This window comes from Hesperophylax consimilis, chromosome 3 (assembly GCF_061612785.1).
Source record: "Hesperophylax consimilis isolate HC1 chromosome 3, BYU_Hcon_1.0, whole genome shotgun sequence".
Lineage (NCBI taxonomy): Eukaryota > Metazoa > Arthropoda > Insecta > Trichoptera > Limnephilidae > Hesperophylax > Hesperophylax consimilis.
Window position 1 is genome coordinate 16,586,751 of NC_142838.1, and position 18,131 is coordinate 16,604,881.

General features: G+C 33.7%; 1 protein-coding gene across 2 annotated transcripts in view; it reads right to left on the reverse strand.

Annotated features, from left to right (window-relative positions):
- Nucleotides 1-861: 861 nt before the first annotated feature.
- Nucleotides 862-18,131, reverse strand: part of LOC149425031 (lachesin-like) — a 267,174-nt gene continuing 249,904 nt past the window's right edge. For both annotated transcript variants that reach the window (XM_089650917.1, XM_089650918.1), the window contains exons 9-10: nucleotides 2,274-2,387; nucleotides 862-1,161 (exon numbers count right to left, since the gene is read on the reverse strand). In XM_089650917.1, the coding sequence (XP_089507043.1) occupies nucleotides 1,085-1,161; nucleotides 2,274-2,387 (191 nt within the window). In that variant the 3' untranslated portion in view covers nucleotides 862-1,084. The remainder of the gene's footprint in view (nucleotides 1,162-2,273; nucleotides 2,388-18,131) is intronic.

The following is an 18,131-nucleotide window of genomic DNA, read 5'->3' on the forward strand; positions in this document are numbered from 1 at the left end:
TTGGTTAATTTTGTCATTAATATTATCTTTTCATTTGTTGTCCTAAAAAAAGTCTTCAAATTTTCTATACAAAGGAAATATTTAATGTTTGGCCACTGTTAACACTTATTCGTTTAATTATTTATAATACTATTAAGACCACCGATAAAAACTGGTATCTGAAATTTAAACATTTAAACTGTTATGACGCCTTTTTACGTGAAATATTCAAATCTCATGTTTTTGATGATCTTGTTTAGTAATAAAATCGTAATGAAGGTGGCGCAATCTAAAATTGTAAATATAATAGAATTCGGTTATCAAATCAAATATTGTATAAGTACTATTATAATGATTGTTTCAAATCAAATAGCGATGCGGAACATTGATGAATTTAATTCATAAAATACTTTGATTTCACGATTAATTAAAGCCATGTTGCCTGGCGCACACCTAAACACGATATTAGTATAATATATGTATGATAAAAATGTACACATTAATGCTATAGCTTTAAGTCCTTCGTCGAGTTTAAGAGCTAATATTATATATGATACAGTTCGTTTTAAAATATGATAGTAGGAATTTCGCATTGAATTAACACGAAAAACTACTCAAAATTTAATGCATTTAATTTTACAACCATTTATATATTTCGTGCAATTGTGCTCAATATAAAAAAAAAACATCTATCGGGTTTAAACAATAATAGAAATTTCAAACAATAAGTTAAGATAAATTCACCCTGTGTGACTTATATATTATTTGTTTACATAGTTATATCCGTAAATTAATTTATAAGTTATTTGATTAAAGTTTTTTTTTCTTAACCACAACATTTTAACAACTTTTAAAATTGTTCGAGTTAAACATATTAAAATATTAATGCATATTTAGTAGAAATAAAATTTAATTCTTTAGCAGAAGCTTTACAATACTGTAATGATTATTTTGTAAGGAGTAAAATAAAGGTTATGAAGGCTATTGAAATACATTTTTAATTAGCAAAATATTAAATAAATTAACAAAATTTTCATTTTGGTGATCAGTTTTCATTAAAAACATTTAATTTTTTTTCATTGATATTATTTTTTTTATATATAAGTTATGAATGAGTTAGCTTCATAGCGAGGCAGATGAGTGTTGCTAAATATATCCACCTCACAGTAACCTTTTCAGTTCCTGAAACAAATTCATACAATTAATATACACCTCAACTAACGATCTCCTCAGGTTATGCTTGACTTTGGTTGGGGATTCACTTCTCACCCTACTGCAAGAATAATTTATTGAATTGATGTTTGAGTTTGAATAAAGAAAAGAAAGGAACATAAATGAAATCAAATGAATTGACCTATTAAACGGGATAAATATATAGCCCTTGAGGTAATTTTTCACGAAAACGGCGCTATGTAAATTAGACTCCACAAAGGTGGCCCTGAGGAACATATTATCCCCCAAGGCCTATATCATCTTTGGTGATTATGCATGGAGGATATTTTTAAAGACGTGAAGGAGAAAAAGATCTGGGAAGGAAAACGTTATGAGGGGTGAGTAGAAATCTGGGGATCAATGTGTCCAGGAGTGACGGACGTATGAATGCAAGGCGATGGGTCAAAATTGTCCTGCTGCAGAGGTCTGGACCTAGACAAACCTCACCTCACAAACCCGTGCACCCCTGCTAAGTCACCAAACTTATCGAACCACTTGAGGTGACCTATGACAGAGATGTTGGTTATCCAATAAATGGTTCCTCGGATGACGGTACCTATACCCACCTATCAAATTGAATTAATATTTTTTTCTGTTTCATAAAATTATTATGTGCTTCGTTTTCTGTGGGTCATCTCAATTGAACTTAAGTTTTTGAATAAAAATATATGTTTTAGACATTTCTTATCATGTCCACCCCGCGCACCCTGTACAATTTTGGCAACGCCAATTTATTTACATAGTTTGCAAAAACATCGCCAGAGAAGTTTTATAACTCCATTGGGTGATGTTAAAAATGTATGTCCCTCTAAGTTTACTCACGGATCTATCAAAATTTTCTGGTTTATTTAGTAAAATTTATTGCTGAATGAAAAACTCCAAGAAAATACACAGCGAAACACATTTTCTCCTCCCTGGAAAAATATTAAATTGAGTTAAAAATCTTGCGTTTTAAGCCATCTTCGAGTGAATGTGATTATTCTGCGTAGAAATTGAATACCTTACAATTTAAATGCCAGGTTCTGTTGAATGTCATTGTCTGATTATTTGGCCAGTAATAACAGTTATATTAGGAGACTTACCACTCGTGCTCCTAGATCCCGTGCCCCAGTCAGTTTTTCCTCCTCCCTTGGTGCCATCACTCGACTTCTGCTCAGATTTTCCGATTTCATTCAAATTCGACTGGTATTTAGAACCTGTTGACAAAAGTTGCAATGGTTAGTATTGTGAAAAATTATTTATTAGCGCCTACAGGGATGAAAAAGACAACCAGTGGAGAAAACTACAGTTTTTTTTGGAAAGAACTGCAGGAAAATAGTTAAGGTTTTAATTTATTGTTACCTACAGCAAGTGAGTTTTTTACAGTATCGTCTAAAGATGGTCGCTGGGTAGGACTCGCGGATTTCATAAACCCTTACATCAGAATAAAAATATGAATAAATTAATCCCATCCGGTGTAGTCACAGACACTGCGAATGTTATACACAAATGGGCCTAAATGGCTATGATTTGTGTGATTATGGACAAAAATAAACAACCGAACACATCGTAGAAGTATGACACGTTCACCAGTTTCTTTTGCTGAGGCAAGTGACCTCAGCATCCTACTTTCACCTTCACCAATTCTACTTTAACTATCCAAGACGAACAAGAAGCATTTCCCATTTCAAACGATTGTACAAGACAAAGTGTACTTCCTACCCTTTTTCACCATGATAAAATACTGCTTTTCCTAAATAAACAGATTTCCAATTTGAGAGTCGGGTATGGGTACCGCCAACCCAGGAAACCATTCATTAAATGATTAATACCTTTCACTCCAAGTAATTCACTACCTTTGGTGACTTAGTACGGGTTCCCATGTTCATGGGTTGAGGTTTTTCCAGGTCTTGGTGACAGATGCGTCTATCTTCCATTTGAGTGGTGGGCCGGATCGGAAAAAGCCGGTTGATGAACACCTTTTGAACTCCCCACCCAGAATCTCTTAAACCAAAGCCAAAATGAGAAGGATGGATTCTTACGTCAATTCTTGACACACTGACCCCCGGATTCCTCCCTCATACCTTTTTGCTTCCCAAAACTTCTACACAGCATTTCCAAAGATGACATAGGCTTCGAGGTAAAATATTTGTGTAAGGGCCTCTTGTGTGGAGTTAATGTAAATAACGGATGCCTGACTAATAACAAATTCCCGACTAATAAAATTTTCTCAAATTGGTTTTCTTAAAGTTTATTCTGTAACAGTTTTCATTTCATTATTTTTATTTTTCATTCTTCTCCATCTATTTTCTATACTCCATCTTCTTGATACATGTGTGTTTTAGTGTTATAATTAATATTGTGAAATTTACCTGCTAACAAACTGCTTTGGCAGTCAAATATTTATATCTACAATGTGTTATTCATATTCGTCACACATCGTATGATGAACATAGTCTTAAATTTGAAGAAAATATTTCGTTATTTGGAAAACGAAAGTTCTTGAGAACTGTGATGTGTGAACAATTTTTTTTTTCAATTTACAATACAAATATTAGTTTGCAAATGTATTGAATATTACTTACGGGGAATAAAGTTCAATAATCGACCTTAAGTATATCCTCCGAGGTCACACGACCCGGGAAACTTTTTACATAAAATGTTCCGGCAGTAAAAAACGTAGCAAACCATGCGAACGAATATAGCGCTAGAATATAGATGGGATGTATTGTTAGGGGAGAAAATAGAAAAAAAACAACAATCATGAATTGATTCGGACTTTCTTATTCAGAAGCTTTCAATTTGAGTACTGGAGGATAGGCAGTTCTTTGCTTTTATTGTTCGTTGTTGAAGTTTTCAAGTTGAAGAAAAAAAGTGTTTTAACAAATAAATATTATGCCGTGACCTTCAGATTGAATACATTTTTTTTATTCTTTTAATTTTCTAGCGCATCTGGGATTGTTTAATATAATTGACTAGCTGTACCCCGCCACGCGTTTGTGTGGATCAATCTGCCTGTGCAGATAGAGAAACTATAGCGTATGTTGCTTTTACGTTCAACAGATGGCGCTATTTAAAAAAAAAATATTTTTATCTCTCACAGGTGACATGTACATAATATGTATTGGAATGCAAAGTTGTGTCACAATTTCATAATCAGTAAAGAACTTTCCAAGATTTAATATTTTGAAGAAACGAAAATTTACATTTTTATTTATATAGATAGATATAATAGCATTATGCATTTTTCAAACGTTAATGTGAGCCTCACTGGATGCTTTGTCCGAATTCCAAATTCTCAATTTTATTACAATTGAATAAAATACAATAATAAATTGAAATTAAATATAAATGGTTGAAATAAAATTATATACAATAATAGAGGCAGTAATGAAAAAATAGTCAAATATTATGAGGCACGGTTGAATGTATTGAAGTGTGTATTGTATATTACGTATGTATATATGTTTTATTATTTTATGTAAATATTTTTTTATAATATCGCCGTTTTTGTCCTTTAATCCGTCTTTTAATTTTGCAGGTAAAGTATTTTTTTTTATTTCCATCATTCCTGCTTGCTATTCATGGTGTATTTTTTTTATTTATTTTATGGCATATAATGTTATGAATATTGTTAAAAAAGACATTGCATGATCATTTGGTCATATTGTAAATCATGTTCACGAACATTTTTTTTTTTTAAAGAAAGACTATTATTCCCGTGTTACGAATAACCTGACAATATTTGAAAATCTTCTACTACCACCACAGTAAGCTGAAAATGTTGCGCTTGTGTTGTAATGGAGGACTTAGCCAGCCAAGGAATTGAACACACTACGCCTGAGTGGGACCCAAGCGCGATGTCAACTCGGTCATGGTTGAAATTACAAAATTATATGTCTTATAAGTTCTATAAATGTGTATTGACACGTTTCACTACAAAGTAATTTATCCTCTCTGCCCGTCTCGAAATATTAGGTAGTTGAATAAGCATATTCATTCAATTGATAGGCAACTTTTTGAAGAGATGGTTTGCATCACAAAATCACATCAGATGTGTTAGCGTCATGACTGCGATCTTCAACCTTTCTCTTTAAACTTAAAAAAATGAAGAAATAATACCGAAACTCTTACCAGTGAACACCAAAAACCAATTTAACATTTTTTTAGATAAATAAAGAGTTGGCGACACGGTATCGCATCTTATTTCATAAGCACATTCTTGACCACAATATTTACAGAAAGTACACGACCGAGAACAAATACCGACTTTGTACGAATATACACAAAGACAGGCCGAACGTTTTTACATATCACTCGGACACAGATAAAATCAACTTAGACAAGATATTGGACAGTATAATTTTCTTTGCGTCTTAACCTTCAGGTATACTCACGGACTTCCTAAACATATCCTGGTGGACCTCTACCATATCTGGCCTTACCCAGATTCAGTCGCGGACTAGTAAAAAACTATCCATATATTTATATTTCCTTATCTCCGGACTTCTATCCCAATATTTGCCGTTTAGTCATCTTTTCCAAATTATTAAATAATCGCACTTCTAGTGATGTCAGTCACACTTCCTTTCAGTTTATTATATTTAAAAAAACAAAGACTTTTCGATCACAAGCTGTTTATTGTAGAGTTATGTAGCTTTAATAATCTTGAGGATATTTTTATTAATCTTGAGATTATTTTAATAAGTTGTTTTTTTTTCAATGTAGCCTTTGTTGATCTTCAAAAAATGATGATCCGCACCACATTGTACGATCCAGGAAGGTCGTGTGTGATGCTCCTCTGGTCTATTTATCATGAGGCTAAGTCATACCTCTTAAGGGTCCTCTTCAAATTCTTTTAGCATAAAAACAGACATACACACTCACACCTTACAATGCAGAACATCATGTGCTGATGTTCTGAAAGCCATCTCTGTTTCAAGTTGACAGAGGACCTCTTTCTCCTGATTGAGGTTTTCTGCGAATTGTCTTAATACCACAAGCGAATGCGGAGGAATTCCTAAAGATAAGGCGCTAATCCTTCCCAATCTTTCTTCACACATCACAAACAGGCACTTTTGTAGTATTTGGTCACGGTTGGCTGATGGTGAGCTGATGATGCTGCGAATGAGGATGACAATTTTAGTAGAGTTTTTAGGTTACAATTTTTTCCCTACCGAGAAAATAAAAGGCCTCTAAGTCTATAGCCCGTGGCATTTTAAACACCCATACGACGTAAAAATTGCGAGGTACGTTTGAAACAGTTATATTTGTGTAAAGATCATTATCATGAACATAAGAATCAAGAAAAAAAAAAAATCTTTACACATCTGGCCTGATGATAGACACTGTATTACAAACTGTAATGCATCACAAACGATGGATAAATAAAGAAGTAGCGCAACACGTTATAATACACCAAAAATAAATTACTATAAGTGATAAATAAAGTTTTTTTATTTATGGTGCGGAAATCGGACCCTCGATTTGAAAATGAAAAGCGTAGACTGCAATGCTATGGAGGCCGTCCCTTTCCGCCCAATGACATCGTATACGAAACATCCCAAACGAGTCTGATCCGAGATAATGGTGAAACGTATTAACGTTACAAATTGATGCAAATAATTTGAATTGAAATCAATTTTCTGCTCCGAGGAGTAAGTTCATTTCGACGCACGATTTGGTAACAACAGCGCGGGGCTTATTCTGCCGGCTTCCCGCCAATCCCATTAGGGTTATTATAGATTCCATTTTTGCACTTAAAACATCATTGCGAATGGAACACTAATCTAAAGACGTGTTTTATTTCGATTCAGGTATTTCAATGAGACCAGGATAACATTTAGAATGTGCCTACATTATTTAAGAACAAAATTTTGTTATGTGAAATTAAATCCCTTTTCATATCTGTAAAGCTGTTTTCGTCAGAATAACATAATCATTATTATCCTGTTTTAACTCACTGTTTTGCATTTCAACTGTCTGTAATTTGTTTGTACGTTCCATTTTCGTTTCACGATGGTGCTCATTTTAAAGTTTCAGTAAAGATTATTTTATGTATGAAACATCTCAAGAGTCTCAACTGCTCCCAACCGTCTGGAGCCAGAGAGACTAACTAACTAACTAACCATCACGCCGTTTCCCCGCAAGGGTAGGCAGAGAGGACGGACCGCCAAACAACTCGGTCTTGGCACACACTTCTTGCCTCATTCACATTCATACATCGTCTCATACATACTCTTTTATTATTCTGACTCTTGACATGGCCCGACTCGAGTATCTGATTCACTTGATCGTGCCATGTCTTCCTCGGGCGTCCCCGACTCCTACTACCATTCGCATTTGCATCATATATCCTCTTTACACTCCTATCTTCGCTCATGTGCTCTACATGCCCAAACCATCTAAGCGTCCCTTTCTTAATCTTACTCATTACGCCTACATCAGCCTTGCACTCTTTGCGGATCTCCACATTCCTCACACGATCAAACATGGTTTTACCACACATACGCCTCAGGGATCTCATTTCAACTCAATCTACTTTAACTTCAACCTATTACTACAGAGAGACTATAGCATCCCAAATTAGGGTATGTTATAAGGCTGAAGGTAGTGAGGAGAGGAAGTAGATGGAGATGAGGAAGGTTGGGAAGTATCTGGCTATTCAGATCAGTTCACCAAAGACGGCCAAAGCCATTGCAAGCAACGTTTCAATTCTTAATGGTGGTCTTTCACCAGAGCAATACAGAGAGTATATTCCACTCTGGAGGGGCCGCAAATATACTAAATATTATTTTATACGAGTAATTTGTGAAATAACACAAAATAATTAAATTAAATTTACTTGCGTAAGCCGAGAATCGAACCAGCGATCTCCAGCTTTCTAGTTCAGAGCCTTACCTCTCCACCACGAAGGCTGTCTTAATTACCAAGGTAGGTTTTTTTTCGTACCTACTAACAAATCTTATGAGGAGAAATTTCTAATACGAAGTGTACTGTTCCCGGAACTACTATATTACTAACCTTCTAAAATTTAACAGTATGAAGATGAGCTGAGAGATATTTCTTGTGAATTATATGAATTATTCAATAATGTTACTAAGGCTTTGAAACTCGGCCATTTTTTTTAATGATCGTGATTAGCCGTAAAGCCGTACAATTTGATTGAAAGTTGAGACGAACCAAAGGTTGGCATTGAACAAAATTTTTCAATCAAATGGGACAGATGAAACACCCCATCCTATAAAACCTTCACGTCATTTCCAAGGGGATCGGCAGATAGTTCAAGAGAGGGACGCCACGCAACTCTGTTCTTGTACAAATTCCTTGCTTAAACCACATTCATACACCGTCTAACCCAATAAAAACATTTATGATTAAAGAGGAATAACATAATTTTACATAATATTGTTACAAGAAGGCTATAATAATATACCTCAGTAATAATAACAATAAACATTGGCATAACACTTTTCTTCTGCATGGGTTCCACATAATATTAAGAGAAAATTTTACATTCGATTTCTCTTCCACTGTATTATTACCACATGTTTGTAAAAGGCTACATGGGCGTAAATGTATATTTATATGTATATAAATAGCAAAAATCTTTCAATTAACAGAAGCAAACTAGTTACATACAACTTTTAAGCTTTGGAAGAAAATTTTAATTCACTACCTAACTCTCAAAATCTATAGATACTCTGCCTAGCCAAGTGTTGAATACAATAGTTATGGCGAATTTAAATAATTATTTAACAAAAATTAAATAATATAGGTTTGTATTGCATCCGAAACTGCTTCCGAATTACAGCTTCAGATGTAAATTAATTTGAAACAAAATGACCGTTGAAAAGAATGATGTTTGTTGGAATTGGATGATCATATGTGTAGGGATGAAACAAGGTATAAAAGAAGGAAATAAGGGAGACCGATCACTCACCACAAAGCAGCACACAAAACAATAGAGTTATTTTATTTTTGGAATAACTTAGTGAGTAAAACCTCAAATTGTAAAATGTAATTCCTTTAGACAATATTACCGATTCCTAAAAGAAAATTTGAAACAGATAAATCAGAAAAAGATACGGTCACATTTAGGGGTGAGAACATGAAGACAATGTTGGTAGTTCTTATTAAAATATAGTTAAATTTGACCAATGGAGATAGGATCCCATTAGCTCAGTTGGTAGAACGTTGTCCCGGCAACGCGTGGTTCCTGGGTTCAGGTCCTAGATGTGACCAAATCATTTTCTAATTTTTCTGTTTCAAATTTTCGTTTAGTTATCGCTAATATTGTCTTTAACAATATAGTTAGTTCAAGCACAACACAATCACATGAGTTCCACTGCAATACCATATTGGGGCCACAATACAATGAATGTGTAAGCACTTTCAATATAGTTAAATTCCTTCTTTTTTAAATTTTGCATACGATAAACATCAACGACTTGCTTCCAATAGTTCAATTCTTGTTTTGTCTTTTCCAAAACGAATGCACTCGATATTTGCTAAGTGTTATTGTCGTTGTTCTAAATTTCAAATCCTTTTACAGCAAATGTGATGGTTGGAGGTAGGTAGGAACTGGATAAATAATATTCCAGTAGGAACTATGCATATTGTAATTTCAAAACCAAACAATTTAAGTACATTATTCCAGCAATTAATTAATGAAAAAAAATCAAATATGTTTACTAGGTTTTCCAATAAGAAGTGTTATTTTGAATAGTCCGCTATTTCGGTAGATGTTACTTTTGAAGCTGTCATTTTTTAACATTTGACGAGTAGAAACTACGCCATTAATAAAAATGGAACGATACACGCTTCAAAAACGCATTGAAATTATTTAAATTCACTTGAGTGAATCAAATGCAAATCACCTTGAGTGATGAGGCCCATTTCCACCTCGGTGGCTTCGTCAACAAGCAAAATTGTCGCATTTGGGGCTCAGAAAACCCAAGAATTATTGTTAAAAAACCTTTTTTTCCTCAACGTGTGACTGCTTGGTGTGGTTTATGGTCCGGCGGAGTCATTGGACCTTACTTTTTCGAGAATGAGGCTGGCGCAACAGTTACGATGAATGGATTGCGCTATCGAGAGATGATTAATATTTTTTTACTGCCGGAATTAGATAGTATTGATTTGGACAACGTTTAATTACAACAAAAAGGCGCTACGTGCCACACAAGCAACTAAACCATTGATCTTTAACGATTGAATATCAAAATAACACCTCTTATTGGAAAACCCTGTAATATTTTTCCTTTTGGTCTTTTCAATCATTTTAGTTTATTGCCATTTTTTACTTAATTTTTTTTAATACCTACGTATTAACATAAAATATACATTCGTACATTAAAAAAAGTACAAAGTAAGTGCCATATTCAACCTACAATCAACATAGTGCATCTCTTGGGGAAATTCAAATAAGTGAGAGACATCTCATTTCCTCCCCCGAGTCTGGAAAACCTCAAACATCCGATTTGATCCCCAGAATGACTTAGGTGGAGAAATACTACTTGAAAGACATTTATGTTGTAGGAACTAATTTATTTTGGACAAGAAGTACACGTTGTGAAAGCTAATTAGCTCGAAAGTAAAAAAGGATAACTGATAAGGATGAAGAAAAAAAAAATTTATATAATCAGCACTGCATTCTGAATGAAATCTCGTCAAAATTCAAGACATGCTGCCATAGAGATATTATCAATGCATGCTTCCTTATTTTTGCTCATTTGTGATTGGTGGAATTCACTGTTGTAAAAATATCTTCAAAGAATGATAATGAATTAATGACGAAATTACTTACAACAAAAATTTTATAACTCCGTAGCAGGGCAATAAGATCTTAGGCCATAGATAGGCCCTTAGGTCGCGGGTTCAGGACTGACGAAGCGAAAAAAACTGGATCAATTTAGTAACTGTATCACGCGCATAGTCAAAATTGTTTTTTTTTTAAATACTCGTAACCTTTTTATTCCAAATAACAAGAGATTTCATGTGGCTAATGAGAGGCAACAATTAAACATAAGACATTTTGTTAAAATAGCTGTAGCTAGGAGTGTTTTTAGTAACTAGATCCGTACAGCCGGAGAACTTCCACGATATTATTTTCTGGCCACACCGTTCTCTTTCCATATCATTCTACTTCCCAATATTGGGAGAAAAATAAGTGCCTCTCGCGCGGTATTCATATAAGAAAGAAAACAAATCGAATTGATTTTAATCTCTTACCAAATTGTGATCCTAAACCCAAAAGGGAGATTCTGTAAAATCGAATCTCTTACAATGTTCAATAAAAAGACGTTCAAGAAAATAGTTGAAATTGGATACTATACAGCGACATAAAGGTGACCTTATTATTTTAATAAAATCTAAGCATACTGTTGTGGACCTTGATATTGGCTCTATGTTTTGATTTACAAAACCAATCGCGCCCGATACTTATATCAGTGGGGGGGCTATAAAATCCAAGACAAAAAATACGCAGAAACAACCCCCATATCGAACTTACTTACGTATAAGAAAAACAAGGAGAGATACACTTTGGTGTTATGTCTTCGGGCCAAAGTTTGGTACCGTTTCATTTTACGAATTATGGTTGCTTTAATATTGAACCATTCTATGGCACAGTGTTTTGTCTACTAAATATTTTATAATATAACAGAAATTCAAATCAAAATATGCTGCAAGTTTCGTCCATACAAAATTTCATAATGTACAGAAAGTTTATGATTTGAAGTTTTTTATTACAGTTTTGAATATCATGCTGAGATTGGTTTTTCTTTAGTTTTCGTTAATTCGTTTCGATATATTATCATTCCACCGCGACAAAGATGAGATTTTTTGTCTGGGAATATTGGAGTTTACTTTCATGCCAATCAGCCTCCATTTCAGGAACAAACCTATTCGGAACTAATCTTCTAAAATACATTAAACCATATCGAACAACATTTTAATTCATATTTATGAGTATCTTCACGTTGAGAAAGCAATTCATACAGTCAAAATATATTTTTAATTGAAAAAACATGCGATATTACGTAAAATTATTAGCGTAAATAGTATTTTATAAACCTTGTACTGATACGTATTCTTATGAAGATTCTAGATGAATCTATTATAAACAGGGTTTTCCAATAAGAAGTGTTATTTTGAATAGTCCGCTATTTCGGTAGATGTTACTTTTTGACATTTGTAAAGTAGAAACTACGCCACTAATAAAAATGGAACGATACACGCTTCAACAACGCATTGAAATTATTAAAATTCACTTGAGTGAATCAAATGCAAATCACCTTGAGTGATGAGGCCCATTTCCACCTCGGTGGCTTCGTCAATAAGCAAAATTGTAGCATCTGGGGCTCGGAAAACCCAAGAGTTATTGTTAAAAAGCCTTTCTTTCCTCAACGTGTGACTGTTTGGTGCGGTTTATGGTCCGGCAGAGTCATTGGACCTTACTTTTTCGAAAATGAGGCTGGAGCAACAGTTACGGTGAATGGATTGCGCTTTGTGAATTGCGTGAATTGGACGGTATTGATTTGGACAACGTTTACTTTCAACAAAGCGGCGCTACGTGCCACACAAGCAACGAAATCATTGATCTTTTACGATTGAATATCAAAATAACACCTCTTATTGGAATACCCTGTAGATACCATGGGCTCCAAAATGTTTTTTTTTTAAATATAAAAATAAAAAGAGTCAGTCAACTACCACAGATTTCAATCACTAATGCAAATAATATATTATATGAGTTGATTATTATTATTATCTCAAAAAGATTGAAAAAATATTTGCCTTCAAAATTGTATTCAAAATTATTAAACCTCGTAAGTAAGGTATTTTAATGGCTGAAAAATGTGAAAACTTATTGTAAAAGTTGTAATGGTACGGCGGGGTCGTAGAACAGATCCAGGAAAGGCGGGAACATCAGCTCCGTGACGGCAGCCGGCCCTCAATATGTCCGATCCCATAACAAAGTTTCCCAATAAAAACCAATATAATGTCAAAAGTGCGGGAAGAACGCCGCGCCGCACTGCTCTGAAATAATTCCAGCTGCGATCCTAACCACCCCTAAACGTTTGGAATTTGTTCCTCTGCGGTGATTATATTTCATGTTGTTATTTTCGGTTTATGGCTATTTTTAATTTCAATGTGTGTGATATTTTTATTTTTAGATTTAATCTCTACAAACTGCGCCAATTTTATAAATATATGTTTTTAAAAATCACAAAATATTTATACCTAGTTATTAAAAATATTTTTACGCAAGATTATGAAACGCTCACCCTACTTAATGATGAAATAAATATTTTGTAAAATACTGGGATTTTAACGCCAGTATCTAAACAATATAATAATAAGTCGGGTTACCATCTGAGGACACGTAAAATAAAATGTAATGAAGAACACGTATCACATTTTTCATGGAATGTTTCTGACATGTGTAAATTTTTGCCAATTAATATTATTTTAATTTGAATTTGAATTTATTTAATTACACGGAAAAAATGATCATGGCTGATTTATTAAAATCCTGGTAAAAACGTGATGGCAAGCAATTTCTTATAAAATATTAGTCCATTCAGAATATATCGGAACACGTGTTGATGTAGCTGCACTTTTCCTCGTGAATATAATGACGACATGCGACAATATAAGAATGTTTATGAACACTTGTTCCGACATCCTCATAACACATTCGTCTTTTACTGACAGTTTTTTTATGAAATCTGTCAATTCATTCCTTTAAGCCCGTTCGGAACAGGAATACTAAAAATTTGACCAGATTTTTAATAAATTGGCAATATTTTAGGTCAACAAGTTTTCTTCGTGTGGTAGTATTTAGTTGGTTAAAAAACGTACTTTTATTTTTATTATATTTTTTTTTAATATTGTACAAACAGTTGATATTGGTAATTTTGTATAAACTTTGTTACGGATATAACCTCATGGATTGATTACCTAATTTCGATTTTGAAAGTTAAGAAAGATGCTACTTCTAAAACACTGGCTTCAAAATAGTTAGTGCCAATTTGTTTAGTTATTTTTAATAATAAAAAGCAAAAATATAATGTGGCAATGTTCATCAATCAAAAATAAACCACGAAACGTTAATAAAGAACCAAATTTATGCATGCACAACGTAAAAATGTTCAAACGGCCAAACGTTGACAATAATGTACGATGGAGGTAGCGTAGAAAAAGCTTTCTGAAATGAATTCAGTTCATTCGGACTACTAATTGCGACGGCAAAATAAAGTGAATAAAACCGAGCCAAAAGGCAGAATGCATCGCAGAATTACATGGATGCCGGCGGAACCTCAGCGAGATACCTACCCGGAAAGGTACCGACCCAGTACTTACCCGACTGACTGCTGGCAATACAACCAACCCAGCATAATATAGGGTCCGACAAAAATGCGGCTCAATATAAAATAAACGTTTAATAAGAAAAATATTTTCATGTTGCATTTATGGCTTGTTGAAGGTGTTGTTAAGATGAAATTAATGTATTTAATTAATTAATTCCACTCTCTTAATTAATCTGGATCCTCGTGAATCACAAAATATGTAGTCGATTGATAACATGAAATAACAAAATTTCCAGGCAAATAATGGCATGTGCATTAGAATTTAAATCGATCAAAGTTGTTGCGTGTAAACCGTGTTAACATACTGAAAACAGTTAACATACTTTACATGAAACAGGTTAGAAATGCACCAAAGTCTTATCCTAATCATATATAACTTCCTTACTAGAAGAGTTTGTGTTATTGTTTTATGCAGAAAACGTGGGATCTGCTACATTGTCATCACTGTCAAAAGAATCCACAGAATTTATAATGCTTGCAATCATTTCATACATTATTTGTGATTACACAGAACATCCGCCATCTTGCATAACTTACAATTAAAATGTGAAATAATTAGTTTTGATTAAAAAATGAAGGTCTTCTTTATTTAGTTTTTAATTATTTTATTTTATTAACATATGAGTATTTGGCGGACCTGTATGCAGAACAAAACCTTAGTACAATACTTGCAATGCTTTGTATGCATAACGAGTTGACATTTCGCATTCATTCATATTTCCCGGCGCTTTCGCCTGAATTTCTTTGTGTGAATAATTTTATTAGGAATGAAACTCGGAATTGACTTCATTAAAATTTGTTCTAGCATAACTTTGATTTTGACGATTGGGAAATGGTGAATAATATGAGAAATTGCACATTTTTAAATAAAAATTGTTTATTGATTGAAGGCACCATAAAATTTAAATATCTATTAATTACAAATAGAGCGTAATTATTTTATATGTTCACAACCTAAAAGATATAAAATATTAATCTATATAACTACAAAAAAATGGATGAGGTGAGATTTTACAAAAAAAATATTTTTCTTAAACCCCACAAGAGTCCGAACTGCTCCCAACCATCTGGAGACAGTGAGACTATGGCATCCCCAATTGGGGTATATTGTGAAGTTGAAGATAGTGGGTGGGGGAAGGAGTTGGAAAGAGGAAGGTGGGGGAGTACCTGGCTATTTAGATCTGGTCACCAAACACTGTTAAAGCCAACAAGTGTTTCAAGCAACGTGTCAATTCTAAATGGTGATCTTAAATAAGGGCGATACTGAGAGAATCTTCCACTTTGTTTGTTATCCATTTTTAGGAGATGGTGTATGAATATGAATAAAGCAAGGAAAGTGTATGAAGACAAAGTTGTTTGACTACTCTGGACCTACCCCTAGTCGAAACGTCGTGATGGTTAGTTTTTATATTTGTTGAGTATAAAAAACTTTCTAACGACGCACACTGGGGCAAGATTGATGAAAAACGCCCTTTATTAACAGGGACGTTTTTAAGAGAAAATTTGAATGTGGAAAGGAAGGTTATAAAAAAACATAAATTTTAAATACATAATATATGTAAACTTTATTATGTACATATTATATATACACGATTTAAATAAATAAATAACAAAAAAAAAACAATTCTCTTTATCCGACTTGTTCGAGTCAAAATCACTTTCATCATCACCATCACGATCATCATAATAATCGTAATCGTCACTATCATCATCATCATCCTGAGTACTAGAATAATTTTCACCTGTCGGCTGTAATGATGGAGCCATTAGCAGTTCTACCGCTTCTATGGGTAGTGTGATCAACTTTATTTTGGCTGCTTCCTTTTGCTCGTTATCAGAGGATCTGATGACAAAAACAACAAACTGAAAACACATTTTATAATTCCTTAGAGATGAGTTTACGTATTACATCGCCCTGAGCGAAGACCAAACGCTTAATGGTAAGATTGAGCATTGTCTGCAAATCAACATGAACTGAAGTATCAAACATTGATTTTTGTAGTCACTGGGTAACATTCCTTTTTTGCGGCCTGTACCATTTTTTTGTAAGACGGGTAAAGTTTTGGAGCATTTGATTTTATTACATTGTATTGGTGTCGAGATAATTTTGCTTCCACTACAAGTGCTACAGCATCCTCTCCTGACATAGTAACAGTTTCAAGAGAATTTCTATAAGCTTTTAAATATTTACTGGGACTTGATGAATCAGGTAAAATATCAGTGATTGCTATAGACTCGTCTGTCTGTCCTGTAGTTCTAAGTTCCATTTGTGTGGCATAAAGTAATTCAGTTAGAGGAGTAGACTTTCTCAAATCCAGAGTCTTTTGTCGTTTCTTTCGTTTTGTACTCTGATCAAATGTAATTTTCGGGCGACCAGGACCACCGTGTTTTAGTGTAAGATTAGGAAAATAAATTGATGAATCCAGCAATGTTTTATTTTTCTCCAGAAATCTTACTTCAATCCGGTGCGCTGCTACCCATCGTGAATAGTGATCCGATTTGAAGCGATTTATCCTTCTCGAAATATGTTTTCTGGGATCACCGATACATCCTGTCCTCAACTCCATTTCCTTTTGCAGTGAATTTAGCTGATCTGGAATGTGTACGTGTCCAGAGTTCTTCATTATTGTGAATAATTGTCGTTTTGTCATGAATAAGGTATCAGAATTCACACCTGTGTGAAAAAAAGAAAATGAATAAATTTCTCCGCTCGGTTAACGTAGTGCTGTATTTGTCACGAGGCATATAAAACCGCTGAATTGCGTTGTTCTATATCTGTCACCAACTGACACGACTTAATGTCTCTCAGAAAACGCGTTCTATCTTTGTTCTATTATGACCAGATATGTGGTATAAACAGTTTTAGGAAGGGAGACCATGAAGTTTTATCTTTGAGTTACACTTTACCACCTTACGTCCAAAAAATGGAAATTGAATATCAGTAATGATTATTTTGAAATAAATCTCTATTCTGACAGGTTTTGTAACTAACATGATATTAAATTGACTGATCCCGAGTTTTTAAAAAAACTGTTCATTTTAATTATAGCTACCTATCACATTAAAATAATTCATTACTTAAAAAAGTGTACATATGTGCAAGATTTTAAAATTGATTCGTAAATAACAATAGTTATTGGTCCTAAAAGTGTTTGAATGATAGCCCGGAGGTGCCCGGAGCTCAACTAATCTCTAAAAGAATATAATTTTTCTAAAAATCACTACTATATTTTTGTATATATTTGATATACAATTGTATCTATCAAAATAATTAATAATGTTCAAAATATAATGTGAAAAAATAAGATAAATACTTGAACATGATGGTTCCACACTCACTTTTGGGATTCGTAATAGGTGTCTTCCGAAATAAATACTTGAACTTGAGGTTTATGCTGGCACTTGTAAACGGCGTATTATCTGCACGAGTGTTCGCTCTGTACTGAGCGGTGTCACAGGTGGAAGGGTATGGTTAAGGGTTTCTACCTGCCATATAATAATGCTACAACTATCGAGGTACCTCGAAACAAATGAAGCGACATCGTATTATTGAATTATTTTTTTTTGTTTATTGTATCAACTTCT